Below are 15,730 nucleotides of genomic sequence, written 5' to 3' on the forward strand. Positions count from 1 at the left end.
TCTTATTTAAAAAGATGACTCAGTTGCATTTTCTGCTTTTACCTATTTTGCTCCTGGAGTGGGAGTGACAAATGAAACTAATTGCCCTTCCTAAACTAGAGTCAACATCCGAAGTCAGACAGCAAGTCTTTGTTTTATCTTTCCTCTTGGAAAGAACAATAGTTTCAAATGATAGTTCAAGCCTTCTTAGTGGAAGGAAGATGCAACTTGCCAGATGCCTCTGATTAATTTGCCTGTGTTCCACCAGATATTCAACATGAGCTCATAATTTTGCTCTGCTGGTGCTGAAGTTTGCTAAATAATGTCTACATAAACAGAAAATTGCATTTCAGGAAAACGTCTGACCTCTGGATGCATGGTTGTCTTGGTGCTCAAGGCAGAGTCAGACATGAACAGAAACACCATCTGAGCTTTCTCCCCCTCCTTTGCCAGTGACATTCAGTTGCCAGCCTTGAAAATCACTGTACCCATTTGGGAACCCATTTGCATCCCTCTTATACATCACAGTCTGTGCCACCAGATGGATCAAACCCATGCTCTGTGCTCTTCTCACACGGGTCTGAGCTTTGTGGATCAGCCCTTGGTGAGCGCTGATGCAACGGGCAACCTCTGTTCAACTCTGCTTGGAAGAAGCCAGGAAGCACCATCATTCTTCCTACCAATTGATAGAGCACGTCAAAATAAAGCAGACTGGTGCCCAAACTGGCCTGACTTGAGTGAGACCTTTGATCTTTGTAGAAAGTCTAGACACATTAGGATTGTAGAAGGAAAGAACTGGTTTCCAAGTCAGGAATCTTGGATTCTAATGTTAGCTCTGCAACGCCCCTGCACCCGTGTCCTCATTCCGCCAGTAGGTGGGGTCACATAAGACAATCTCTGAGGTTCTCGCTCTAAAGTCTGCTGATGATAGCCACAATAAATTTAAATCAGAGATCAGACTGATACACTCTAGTGCTCTGACTCATCATGATTTATGAGATTTCAAAAAGGCTGAGTACCTATAATAGATGTGGGCCACATGCCCACAGAGTTTTTTGCTTCTGAGGATCGAATGTGGTCAGCAGGCACAAAGCCAAAGCACTGAACGATGTCATCATTACACAAAAGGTTCAACGCAGCTTGAGAGTGATTCCATATGCTGCCCACCTCAATCTGACATGCACACACTTGTTTTATGTGGCTTTGTCCTAAAACCAAACACAAGTCTTATTTTGTCTATAAAGTTTTCCCAAACTTTCCTAGGTCATAATTCCCACTTCAAGGGATAGAGGTTATCGTCCAAACACATAATGGAAAGCCGCAATATCCAATACAGTAGCCCTTAGACTCATGTGGCTATTTAATTTTAAAATTCATTAAAATTAAAAATTCAGTTGCTCAGTGGTCCTAGCCACATCTCCAGTGTTCAACAGCCACATTTTTCTATTGGCTTCTAAACACAGATTCTAGAACACTTTCAGCATTGCACAAAGTTCTTGTGGGCAGTACTGAATTATTCTAGAACCAATCTTAAAAAGTCAACCCTTGAATTTTATAAAAGACAAATTTCAAGAGTTGCCCAAAGCCAGTGGGGCATATAAATTCCTCCACACAAAGTAAGGAGGTACAACTATGTATACAGTTTGAGCTACCCCTGCAGAATGTTCATGTGTACCTGATGGGTACAGGAGAGCGGAGCTGGCGTGAGCAGGCTGCTGACAGTCGGTGAGGCTCACTTGCCATTTCTGTACATTTGAGCACAGTGAACTCCATAAACTCACAGACTGCTCTGGCATGGGTTTTAGGGTTTCTGGTGAATTACTGCATCTGAGTCCTCAAATTCCAAGTCTATCATTCCCCCAAATTGTATTCTCTGGTTTTTCTCAGTATTTCCTATGTTGATTGGAGGAGGCCTAAGTCTGTTTTCATGTTCTTGCTCACTGTTAAGTATTCGTCAGAGACATCCTTTTAGACAGCAAGACTGAAAAGCCTCACTAGCTTTTCAATTCAGGATGGAGGAGGAACTTTACCCACAATGTAGTTGACACATATTAATAGAAATGAATTTAGTCATAAATTCAGCCAGGAAAATTTATGGAAGTTCAACAAATGAATCATGTGAACCTAAAAACAAGTGAAGGAACAACTTGACAGATATCTTAAATACTCTCCTATCAAACAGAAGTGCTTGGAAAAGGAGTCAGACCCACGGATCCTGACATCATCCTTTTATCAGTGACCTAGGCCGCCATCTTCTTAAATGACCTAACTTCTAGAAAATTGTTTCTCTCAAAATTTTTCATAGACTGTATAGAAGATACATAAAAATATCCAAAGTTTACTTATGACTTTTCTCTAAAATTAAAACTAACTGAACATGGAAAATGAATTGTAATACTGAGCACTTTAAAAAAACTGAAAAATTTGCCTGGCTGGTGTAGCTCAGTGGATTGAGAGTGGGCCTGTGAACCAAAGGATTGCAGTTCGATTCCCAGTCAGGGCACATGCCTGGGTTGCAGGCCAATTCCCAGCAGAGGACACATGAGAGGCAACCACACATTCATATTTCTCTCCCTCTCTCCTTCCATTTCCCTCTAAAGATAAAGAAATAAAATCTTCAAAAAATGGAAAATTTGAAATCTCTGAACTGATGATGTCCCTTGAGTTTAGCTACTTATTCCAGAGGTAAGAGAGATATTTTGCAAGAAAAGTTGAGGCCCAAACTTCACACATGAGATGCAATCAGTCAATAAAAAAGAGTGGTTCCCACATTTTAATGAATTTTCAGTTTAGAATGACAAGGCCCTATAAAAGCATATAGGGAACATTAGGGCATGAATAATCTAGTTTGGTCTCCTTAGGACTTTATCATTAAGGAATCAATTAGCTCGTCTTCACCATGACCTCAACACAGACTTGTACTCATTTGGCTTGTTTTCAGTGGTGATGGGAAGCACTGCTGACCCTCATTCAAGAGCTATAATGCCTTTCCTCTCCCATGTCTCACTCACTACAGACAGCAGGTCTGGCCCAGAAACTGGCTGTGTATAACTGCTGGGTTTTTGTGGCATTTTTTTTTTGCCTAGTTATAATAGAGTTACTAAAGAATTACAAAGAACCATATTTATTTTGAATTGTTCAGCCACCTAATACCAGGAGAATGGTGTTTGGCTTCAATATGGACATAAATCTTTGGAACAAAATAACTGAACATAATCTTTGTTCCAGAGGAGAAATCTGATGGAGTATGTAGGAAAAAGGTCAGAGAAGGTAAAGCGCTATTAAATTCTCTCACACTTCTCCTAGATATTACAAGCTCATTTCCATTTGAAAGATTCGGGAGGGGTAATTAAAATACTGTGCTATGTATCAATATATAGTAATATAATATATAATGCTTAATATTGCTGTATGCTCATGTATCTCTGATATATCAGAAGAGAACCCTGGATGATGTTAAATTTTTGAAAAACAAGCATAATTTTATAACATTTATGATTTCTAAACTGCCACCATCAAAAATAAATCATTATTAAAGGTTAGCAATAAGGCCTTTCTAAACCAACTAATAATAAAAAATCTTGTTTAAAAACATTCTTCTGAACTACAAGATGTCTTCCAACCACAGAATATTTTAAGTAATAATCTAGCATGACTTTTTTCCTTAACAAATATTTATTGATCATTCACTGTGTCAAGTACTATCAACAAATTGATGAATTAAACCTCCCTTTATATCTGTTGTTGAAATTAATAATTTATTTGTCTAAGGTGGGTGTTTTATCTTGATTTATATTATTTGTGTCAGTGAATAAATTAAAATTTGTTTTAATTTCACAAATCTTTCATTTTACATGAGAGATCTAGTCTCAGCCAAGACATTATCGAGTCGAAATATCTGATTTCAAATAATAAATAACTCTCGTTCTAAAGTAAGATGGAAGGAGACCCTGACTCATGATGTTTCTAGTTAATCTTTCCTGGTTGGGAAATTCAAACTTCAGCCATAAAAGAAATGTACACACATGTGCACACAGGCACAGAACACACACACCAGAATGCTGTGTCTAATATTTACATGTTCTTCTAAAAATCCTTATTTTAAAAAATCATTCTAGCTTTCAATTGTTCCCTTTGCCGGAAATGCCCTTTCCACTTTGTTTACACTCCTTTTTCTCCCCTGGGTCTCAGCTAAAATTCGCCTCCTCAGTCAGACCTCCATGACAACCTCAATTCTGGTGCCTCTTGGCCCTTCTCTCTCCCTGATCCCAGACACCATCCACTATACAGTGGTTTCCACCATATCATGTGTCCCAATTAATAATTATACAATGTTTACTTGTTTCCATGTCTACTATCTGTCCCTGAGAAAGACTCTGGGACAGAGTCTATTTACTCACTGATACATACTTAGCACCCAACAGTGGCTGGAAGAAGGTGGAATCACGCTCAATTTGAACTACGGAATGAATGAATGAATGTCATCCTCTCCTGAGCCTCTGGCTTATTCCTTTTTCACAGCAGACTAAATGCTAGAAAGTGGTTTTGCTACACATCTTCATAATTCATTGTGATTTCTGTATACTTATAAATCCACTCTTATAAAAAGAGAGAACAGTAGACATTCTAAAACTAATTCTTCGCTCCCTTAGGGTTTTCAAGAAAATGGAAATGACTTTCATAAACTCACTTCTTCAGTTGTACATATTATACATCAAAGTCGAAGTAAAGCACAATTCCTGCTTTAAAGAAAAGTTCTCCCTAAAGGGAGACCATTTTGCAAAGCAAAGCCAGTTTACAAGTCCCTCCCAGGGGTGTCCGAACTTTTGGCATCTCTGGGCCACACTGGAGGAAGAAGAGTTGTCTTGGGCCACACATTAAATACATTGTAACATGTAATCACACACACACAAAAATCTCATAATGTTTTAAGTAAATTTACAATTTTGTATTGGGCTGAATTCATAACCACCCTGGGATGCATGCAGCCCGCAGGCCATAGGATGGACACCCCTGGTCCCCAAATCTGAAAGGGTTAATATGCTCCTTACCACTGAGGAGACTTAATAAATAGCACTCAGGTGTTTCATAATATTAAGGCCATCCGAGTCAAAAGAGTGTGGGAATTTCTTACCTGGAGTCCTTTCTGACTCTTGCTTTCTCAAAGGAAAATTCAGGGGGTTTGTTGAGGTCATAGGTCCGGGTGGTTGGCTCAGCAGACACCCCAGCCTTTGCCCCTCTCCTGCTATGGAGAGAGACCAATCCCGAGGCTTTCCGGTGGACCTCCAGAGGCACTTTGTCTGGAGAGGCCTGCAGCAGGCTTCCTCCCTGGATGTGCACCACATCCTGAAGCTTGTTCAGCTGGATGCACTTGTTCTGGAGCTCCTCCGTGAGCTCGGCAATGGCCACAGTCTGCTTTGAGATCTGCTCCCGAAGTTCCTTCAGATGGTACTCCCGCTCCTGGATCTCAGCATCCTTCCTCCTCAGCTCTCTCTCCAACTCCATCACCTTGTTCCGCAGGGCATCAGCAGTGAGGGGCCCATACTGGCCATCGGGATGCTTGTGGTGTTTGGGTTTCACTGAACCATTTCCCATTTTGCTCAAGGACCTGAGAGAGGTCACATAAGCGAGAATTACCCAGAGAAGTTTGACATCCCAACAGCCCCCACCAGTCCTCTCATTCCCATCTGCTTCATTAGTAGACACGAAGCTGTCCTCATTGTTTGGTAAGCACTAAGTCCCCCATGCTTCCAAGGGGAAAGCTATCAATCCATTTGCTTTATCCATCCATGGGGAGGAGGAGCTAGCATCAGGCTTCATTGTACCTGTCCCCGGGCTGGCACAAGTGTAACTTCTGAGCCTTTTACACAAACAGCCTGTGTTACCTACTGTTCTCTTTGGTCACTCTCTCCAGACAGCTGTCCAAAGCATCCCGACAGAGCTGCGATTTGGATGTCAGCATGGCAAAGATAAAACACAATGAGCAGCAAAGCTGCAGGGCTTTACAAAGTGACAACTCTCTCAGCTCCCAGGGGGCTACACTAAGAAGTCCTCCTGCGTTGGGAAAGTAACACATCTGCATTCTGTGGGAGTAGGAGGCAGAGTTGGTGTTGGTTGCTTTATTAGTACTTTTCTCTGGCTGTGTGCACCTGCTAAATTTTGGCATTTCTGATAAGGTTCCTTGGTTAAAAAAAATCAAATCCAATTTGTGTTTACTAAAATGTAGAACAGAGATATAGACATTTTCTACATCTTTTACTTTATATCCTAAAGTCAAGGTTGCCCCAAAATGATGACCTAGGGTGCAAGACAAGGGTCTAATTTTTTCCTGTTAAGAATGTGCTCAGCCCTGGCTGGTGTAGCTCAGTGGACTGAGCGCGGGCCTGGGAACCAAGCAACCACGGTTCGATTCCCAGTCAGGGCACATGCCTGGGTTGCAGGCCAGTTCCCATCAGGGGACTCACAAGGGGCAACCATACATTGATATTTCTCTCCCTCTCTCCTTCCCTTCCCCTCTAAAGATAAATAAATAAAAATCTTAAAAAAAAAAAAAAAAAAGAATGTGCTCAGTGTAGCTCCCAGAGTGGTCACTCGTACAGTGAGTCTTGGGAAGTGAAAAGCATATCAGAATTATGAGGAATTGTTTTAGTTGATTCAGAAATACTTTTTAGTTCAATAGGTATATATTTATTTTAACATTCATTAGGAATATAGATAATGGACACCACAAAGTTGTGGTTTCATTGATATCATTGCTTAACTGGAGGTAAAATTAGGTAATTAGGTTTAGAGTCAATTCCATAAAAATACAAAATAAATCATCTGTAGGTAATAAGCACATGTCAGTAAAATAAAAAAGTTTGGAAAGTACTGTTTTGATTAATTATGATAAGTTCCAGTATGTTTAGGCTACCCATTTAAACTTCATACATTTGCATGTACATTTTTGACCATCACAGCCCAAGAAGCATTGTAACACTTATCAACTTAGTTTGAATTACCTCTCATTATATAACCCACACCTTCTTGCCCCTTTCTCCCTCCAAATTTCAAACTCAGAGAGAAATGAAATTTTTAGACTGATTTCACTATCTCTACCAGAATAATTGTGACCTTGACAAAAACAAAGACAGAGACATAAAGATGTAAAACAGCCTGTAAGTTTCAAACAGATGGATCCAAATAGCCAGTGCAGGTTGCCCAAGATGGATAATACACACAGAAAGGAAATGTACTTATAAAAGTAATCTTAAAATATTCAGATGTTCTTTATAGAAGTCGGAGTCAAAGCAGTCATTAATAAAAATTAGTTTCCAGAGAATTGCCTTTATATATTGCACAGATGTGGCAGGTTTCACCTTTAAGTATCTGTTGACTTGGCAACATTTACTGTTCTTAGGTATTAAGCATATATGAAAAGGTTGAAGAGACTAGAACTCAAAGAGGAGACTAGAACTCAAAGAAGTAGTCCTGCACACTCTTGTATCCCAAATAAGCAATTCACGAGACATTAGATTGGGACCTAAGAATAACCTTGAATGAGATTCTGAATGACAGGCATGAGAAGGGTACCCACCAAAGGCCTCTGAAATTAGAGTGTGCACAAGATTTTAACATGAGCTGTGAGCTGTCTTCTAGACACACATTTTTGGTTCATGGGCAAGCATTTCTAAACCAAGGCAGGATGGAAGGAGAGGAGTTGGGGGAAAAGGAATTGCCCTATAAAGAACAAAACTAAACACAAAAACCTTAAATCTAATGTAAAATGAATAACTCATTGTTATTCATTGAACAACTGTTCACTAAGGCCTGTCATGTACTGTATCAGGGGCATAGCTCCACAAATTAGCAGTCAGATTTGACACTGAAAACAGTTGCAGAATTCTAAATATGAAAAGGCTTATAACAATATTTGCTCTATGTAGAGCATTTAAAACATTATATACCAAGCCAATAATTTCACAAACCTGAAGCACAATTAAGTAGAAGATGCTAAATTTTCCCAAAACACCAACTGTTCTCTGGTTTTAATGAAGTCAGTTTGAAAGCTGTATAAATCTTTCAAGTTATTTAGAATTCCAAAGAGGGGTGAAATGAGAGTAACTCATCTTTCAAGTCACTAGTTTAAGCTATATAAGTTACCAAAAGGCTCAGTACTAAGGCTGATTTCTTAGTGAGTTCACCCATTTCAGTTTTGTTGTCCTTCAAGACTTCAAGTGTCTGGCTTCATAAACCCTAATTGGATTCACTCTGTTTCCTGTATCAGTCACTAAGACAGATAAGCTATTTCTCAAATATGTATTGCTAGTCCCAAGAACAAATGAACCACAGGATGTTGCTCCATCAATCTAGCAACTACAGGTCATTAGAATCACTCTTATAATCAGATGGCAACCTATAAAGTAATAAGAAATGAGCTTGGAGATAAACAGCAGGACTTAACATGAACAATGAAGGGTAGCCATTCAGGGTAGAAAAACAATCAGCCCTTCCCCAGTTGTGTAATCCTCTCTGAATTACTTAGAATTCTCGGTTTTCTCATCTAGGAAATGGATCCTAATGAAAATTCTATCCATCTCATATGGATTATTATGAAGAATATGGTAGTAAGGCACCACTAGCAATACCTGACATGGAGCGGGCACCATGTAGCTTTTCTACTACATGAAGAGACAAAGCACTTAGTGTCTTGGTGCGAGGAAATGCCCAGAGGGGATAATTGCTGGGGGAGACAATGGTCTAGTAAACTGGGGGTCTTGATGCAAATTATTCTCCTGGAAGAGGGAGATCTTACTCATTAAAAAGAAGACATTAGGATAGGATCTATATTTTCATTTCAAATAAAATTCTCTTTCTAAAACAAAGGAGGAGGAAGGGAAAGGGAAAGAATAGAAGGAGAAGGAATCATTCTGGAACAAACAGCCTGGGAACCCTTCTCTGTTAAGGAAAGCCCGCCAAAAGATGGAGATGAGAAAGCTTCATGAATGACCCAACCCAGGTTCCAGGACTGCCTTCATGTGGCCTCTGTCTATTTACATGTACTGCGGCAAACTCCTTATTCCAAAAGGACCTGCCTAATATCTTTGAAAGCAACAACAGCAACAAAAACAATGGTTCATTGAGAAAGCAGTATTCTGCAGCCAGGGATAGGAGAGAACAGAATGAGAGGAGGCATTTAGCAAGAAGAGAGGAAAAGTATGTAAAATTATCAATTATTATTATATTAATTTAATCATTATTTAGGAAATGCCATAGATAAGAGGTAACTAGAAAAGACCCAGGAAAAGCAAAACTTACTGTGAAGGCACTTGCAGGCAGATGAACACCTGGCAGCCAGTGTGGGAGGAATTAGGATTTGTTGTCTGTTTTTCCTCCAGCCCTAAAGTAGTTGGAAACCAAGTCTTGGCTCTGATCTAGAAAATATCTGTTTCTCTCTTTCCCCATCTGGAGTCTGATATAAAAATACACACACATATTTATACATGTCTGTATATCTGTAAATATGGGATATGGTACCATGATGGCTAAGGATACAGAGCCAGAGCCCAACCCAATTACTGGCATGTAGTATTTATGTGCACTTGGCCACGAGTTTAGGGTTGAAGGTCAATAATAAAAGAGAGAGATAGACACATAGATAGATCAACAGGCAGATAGATAAAATATTGTTGCATATTATTTAGAGCTGTTAGATGGTTAAATGAGATACACCATAAGCAGCATAGAGGAGAGTGCCTGATATATAGTGTGTGTTTAATAAATATCCAACTTACTGTTTTATTGCCGTAATATTATTTACCCAATGAAATAACTCATTTTAGTAGAAAACTAACATTATCCTCTTAGCAGAAAAACATATTGCTCATAATATATGTACTAAACCAACACAATATTGTAGGAGAACAAAGTCAGAGTTCTGATACTACTGTACATTAAGACTTATTGTAAGGCTGTGATAATCAAGACGGTGTGGTTCTGGTGAAAGAGCAAACAAATAGATCAACGGTACAGAATAGACAGCCCAAAAATGGACCCCTACAATATAGTCAACTGACCTTTGACAAAGGTACAAAGGCAAGCCAATGGAGAAAGGATAGCTCTTTTAACAAATTGTATAGAAACAACTGGACGCCCATATGCAAAAAAAAAAAAAAAAAGAATCTACACACAGACTTTATATCTTTCACAAAATTAGCTCAAAATGGGTCAAAGACCTAACTGTAAACCATGAAACTATAAAACTGCTGGTAGGCAATATAAGAGAAAACCTAAGTGATCTTGGGTTTGGTGATGTTTTTAGATAAAACACCAAAAGCACAATCCATGAAAAAACTGGTAAGTTGGACTTCATTAAAATTAAAAATGTCTATTCTGCAAAAGAGACTATTAAGAGAATAAAACAACAGCCACAGACTGAAAGTATTTGCAAAGCACACATCAAATAAAGGACTGGGATCCAACATAGACAAAGAACTCAGTACTCGGTACTCAGTACTCAGTACTCAGGTGGATACATGTCTTTATGCATTTGTACTAACCCATAGGAAAAAAATAACCAACTGAAACATGGGCAGAGATATAAACAGATGCCTCATCACAGAAGATACACACATGATAAATAAGGATATGAAAAGATATTTAACACTGTATATAATTAGATAATCTCAAATTAAAACAACAATGAGATACTACTACACACCTATTACAAAAGCCAAAACACTGACAACACCCTAATGCTGGAGAGGATGTGGAGCAGCAGGAATTCTCACTCGTGGCCACTGGGACTGTGAAATGATACAGCCACTTGAGAAGACAGTTTGGCAGTTTCTTGCAAAGCTAAGTAATCATACAATCCAGCAATCATGTTCCCTGGCATTTAACCAACTGATATGAAAACATATATTCACACTAAAACCTGCACGTGGATGTTTATATCAGCTTTATTTTATAGTTGCCAAAACTTGGAAGCAACCAAGATGTCCTCCAAAAGGATGTATGGATAGACTGGTACATCCAGACAATTAAATATTATTCAATATTCAGTGATGCAAAGTAATAACTAATAAGCCATAAAAAAACATGGAAGAACTTTAAGTGCATATTACTGAGAGATGCCAATATGCAAAACTCACATACTACACGATTCCAAGTACATGACATTCTGCAAATGACAAAACTTGGAGACAGTAAGAAGATCAGTGGTTGCCAGAGGCTTGGGGAGAGGGAGGAAAGAATAAACCGGTGGATCACAAGGCAATTTTCAGGCAATGAAACTATTCTGTATGATACTGTAATGGTGGATACTTATGTGCATACATTTGTCCAAACCCATAGAATGTAAAATACAAAGAATGAATCCTATTATAAAATATGTACTTAAAATTAATAATGTGTCAATATTGCTTCATCAATTGTAATAAATAGACCACACTAATTCAAGGTGTTAAGAATAAAGGTGTCATTAGGTGAATATATGGAAACTCTCTGTACTTTTCACCTAAAACTGCTCTAAAAAGTAAAGTCTATCATTTTTTTTAATGTATGTACTAAGGAGTGAATGCCAGAAAGCTGATAGCATAGTCAGGGAATAGGCTGAAATGCATGATGGGTAGAGAGAGATGAAAAATGAAGCTGAAACAGTAAGACACTGAGGGAGATACTGAAAAACTTCATCATATGCCACGTTATAGTATCTGGATTTTAGTGTAGGACAAGTTTCTTTCAAGTGATATGGTCAGATTTGTTCTTTAAAAATAACTTTCTTGGCAATAAATATGGAATGGAGTGAAACGAGATTGGGAGAAGAAAGACAAAGTAAAAGCCTATTGCACCCATCCACGTAGGGAGGTGGTGAGGACCAGATCACAGCCAGACAAAGTTCCACCCTTTTTCTAATTTCTTAAACTTCTTGAATTCAAGAAGAAAATTAATAACCTCCACAGTAGCCAGAAGGGAAAAGACATTATCATAAGAAGTTTTGTAAAAGGCTATGACTATAGATAACTGCAATTCTCCTCCCTTCAATAAATTATGAAAAGTATAATAGATATTTTTTTCATGATATGGTCAGTTTAGCCTAGAACCAGAGGAGTTCTATACAGGCTTTTATAGATAGTCTCCAAACAACATATAAAACACGTATATGGTATTATTCTGAACTTTGATTCACCAAAGTTTTTAAGAAAATAATTAGCTATCACTAAGTTTTCCTTGTGTGAAATAGTGCAATTTTATATCATTACCACCATTAAAAGCACCTGTCCATCTCGTCGTCTGACTGGTGACCTGGTGACCCAGTTTGAATCTACTGTTTGTTCTCTCTGTCCAGAGCATCTTAATCTGGAGAGTAATTTGCTCTTGTCTGGCAGCCATATAAGCTTCGAATTTGTACCAGTTTCAGCTGCTCCAGAGTTTGGCTGTGTCTCTGAAGCACCCCTTCCCTAGCACAATGTTCACAGTGAACTTCAGAATAGCCATATACCCTGTATTTTCACTGATAGATTGCAGGCATTCCATTCAGCTATTGTACTTTTGGGTGATACAGTATTAGATAAACAGGCAAACATAGAGAAATATAATTCATAGGTGGAGGTCAGAAGACTGTAGCTTATAGAATTTGAGTGGTAATAAGAAGAAATAAGGAGGATTGGAAGTTTCTGTTGGGGCAACTGGATAAGAGTTGATGTCACTAACCAAAATGAGGAACAGGTTTTAAGGAATAATAGGGTGAATTTAATTTTGGACACACTCAGTTTGAGGGACCTGTGGAAATTTTAGGGTCAAGGAATTCAGTAGGCAATGAGAAATGAAGGACTAGAAAATGAGAAGAGAGAAACTGAAAATATTTTGTAAGCACTGATACAGAAGTAGAGATCAAAGAAGTAGATGAAAGTGCCCAGGAGATTGGCAATAAGTAGAGGAAGAATGTCTAGGACTACGTGAAGCTTGAAAGAAAAACTAGAGGTAGGGTAAGAAGCTACTGCTTTTGTGAAGGAGGATCTGGAGGAATTAACAGTAAAAGATGAAAATGGTGGAAGGAGTACAAAATCTCTAAATGTAGTAATTACATACGGAGGCAAAAGTGATTCCAATGTCTTGATCTAGGAAAGCTTGGAGGAAGGTAGTACTATGAACTTATTCATTCACTCAAAAATGAAGAGAGTACAATATATTGGCTATGCACTATGACATGGACCAAGGTCCTGGGAATGAGCATGCTTTATGGAGACAGTAATGAGTTTTCATATGTTAAATTTGAGCTGCCTGTGGGTCATCAAGGTGATAATGTCTAGTAGATAGTAACAAAGAAGAAAGGTCAAGGCAAGAGACTTCTTCATAGAGGTAAGAATCTAAGTTCCTTTCATAGATGAGACCACTAAGGGAGAAAAGAAAGGAATGCCTCTGTTATGCACATTTAGACACTACTGGTAGGTATTATCTATAGGTGAAAAGGACAAGATGGAGAAGAAAATGATAAACATGCAGAAAGTATAGTTGTACAATTAAGATATCTAGGAAGAAATATTATGGAAGCCATGAGCATAAGAAGTTGAAAAGGTGAGTAGGTTGCAGCCCACATCCCACCGACATACGGAAGGGAATGAGATCCGAGGGGAAAGGCACTGAATTTTTCTTTTCGTGAATGAGTTAAGATAGAACAGATTACAAAGGACAGGGGAAGAGCCAAAGCTCAGAGTAGGGACGCCAAGATGGTATCATGGTTTATAAAATGGATTTTTTGAACAGTGGAAACTTGAGAGCTATTTGTAAGGCCAGAATAATGAACCAGTAAAGACAGAGAAAATACAAACATAGGAAAAGAGGGGATAGCTAATAGGAAAATGTCCTATGGTGGCAATTTTCAACCTTTTTTTTCTCCTATGGCACACATAAGCTAACTACTAAAATTCTGCAGCACACCAAAAAATGTGTTATGTATTTTACCAATCTGATGAAAAAAATAAAAATATAATTTTGATTCTTTCATACCAGACAGCTATTATTGTGTTGGTTGTTGTCATTTTTTATTTGACAATCTAAGGGAAAAAAGGTCAGTGCCCCTGGCTAAAAAGCCAGGTATTGCATGTTTTAAAAATCCTTGAGGCACACTGGTTGAAAATCACTGGGGCACAGTAAGACAATAGGGGGTCAAAAGACTTGGGCAACAAACGCCTTCACTCCTGGGTGAATTAGCCTCACTCGTAAGTATTTCACATTTATGTGAAATGAAATATTGCACATAAAAGAAAAAGCTATCTCTGTGCTGTCTTTTTATGTCTTTTATTCTTAGATGCACAATGTTCCATCGGAGAGGATGGATCCCAACTCTCCAAAGAGAATTTTCTATGATATTAACTCCTCCTGTATAAAACTGAGCAGGGGTATTGGCAACAGATACTGTTCATTTGTGAGATGGTCAGTTTGCAGAGAAGAAACTTGCAAAAAAAGGACAATAATTTCAAAGGAACTTTGTGGGGGGGAGCAGGTGTATGTTGCCCTGTTCCTTTATTAAAAAAACAATTTCTGGAAACTTCGTAGACAAGATGCAAATCAGGAAACCAAGGCATTTGTCGGGCCTTTCTACCTGTTCATTCTGCCTGCGCTGTTTCTGTCTAGTCTCAGCTCTGGACTCAACTGCTGTGGATTTGCGTCTCTAGCTTTTCTCAAACTCGAAACCACGGCTTTTTCTCTCATCTCCCAAGTGGCTGATTTATTGTTTTTATGTGTTTGCTCTTGTTTCTTCATCACCAGAAAATATAAAGCAAGAAATGTGAAAGCGCCTCAGGGCGCTGGGAGTGCGACAGGACACCCACACAAGTTTACAAGGACTCCTGAAGTCCTTGCCCGCGTACTGCCTTCCAGCAGCTACCCAGGGCGCAGACAAGTGGAGCCAAGAGCGCTAGCCCTGAGAGCAGCACCAAGCTCCCAGCCCAGGGCAAGTCTCCAGGGCTGCTCCCCGGCTAAAGGCGTGAGAACCCCGAGGAATGCCCACTGGCGCTGAGCTCTCCCCTTCCTCCCCTAGCCGAGTTGATTAAAATCAGCTAGCCTTTCCCTGCCTCCGGGAGCTCATGAAAGAGAGCCACACCAAGTGAAAAAACGTGTGCACACGACCACATACCAACAGCACTGGCAAGAGACCTGCTGGGCAGAGAAGGGAGGCTTGCAGCCCGCATACACGGGCGTACCCCTACTCCGTCCCTCCCGACGCACCCCCTCGCCCAAGCCCACAGCTCATGAACCTCACCAGACAGCCGTGTAACTTTCCAGGTGCGCAGCTTGTCACTCTGGCCCGGCTGCCCCTGCGTCTCTGCGTCCTCTCCCACGCGGCACCCTCGGCAGCCTCCAGCGCCCACAAGGAGCGCAGGTCAGCTCAGACCGCCCTGGCCCTGCACAGGGGCGCAACGAGCGGCCCCCAGGCTGTCGGCACTGCAGCTCCGGCTACGTGGGAGCTGGGGGAGCGTGGACCAATGTGCTGCGGGCTGGAGATGCAGCGGTGGCGGCGTCGGTGCTACCTCCTGGCTCCTCCGCGGGGGCCGGTGCAGAGAAGAGGAGCAAGGAGGGAGGGGAGGGGAAAAGGGAGGAGAGGAGGAAAAGGAGGGGGCGGGGGTCAGCCCGGTCTTTGGCGTGGAAGAACAGGGAGCTCCCTAAAAGTAGGGTCACCCGCGTGCGCACCCACACCAGCGTGGATCCCTACTCCTGAGACCAGCCGGCCGTAATAGCCGCAATCTGCACTTTATACCCTATACCTTCA

At 40.1% G+C, this 15,730-nt stretch overlaps 1 protein-coding gene across 1 annotated transcript in view; it reads right to left on the bottom strand.

Moving 5' to 3' along the window:
* Nucleotides 1–15,305, bottom strand: part of PRKG2 (protein kinase cGMP-dependent 2) — an 88,996-nt gene extending 73,691 nt beyond the window's left edge. Inside the window, exons 1-2 of the mRNA XM_037155503.2 lie at nucleotides 15,224–15,305; nucleotides 5,114–5,587 (exon numbers count right to left, since the gene is read on the bottom strand). Coding sequence (XP_037011398.2) covers nucleotides 5,114–5,574 — 461 coding nt within the window. The 5' untranslated portion in view covers nucleotides 5,575–5,587; nucleotides 15,224–15,305. The remainder of the gene's footprint in view (nucleotides 1–5,113; nucleotides 5,588–15,223) is intronic.
* Nucleotides 15,306–15,730: the final 425 nt, after the last annotated feature.

The sequence above is a fragment of the Artibeus jamaicensis genome, unplaced genomic scaffold, assembly GCF_021234435.1.
Source record: "Artibeus jamaicensis isolate MK-2021 breed Jamaican fruit bat unplaced genomic scaffold, CSHL_Jam_final scaffold_1031, whole genome shotgun sequence".
NCBI lineage: Eukaryota > Metazoa > Chordata > Mammalia > Chiroptera > Phyllostomidae > Artibeus > Artibeus jamaicensis.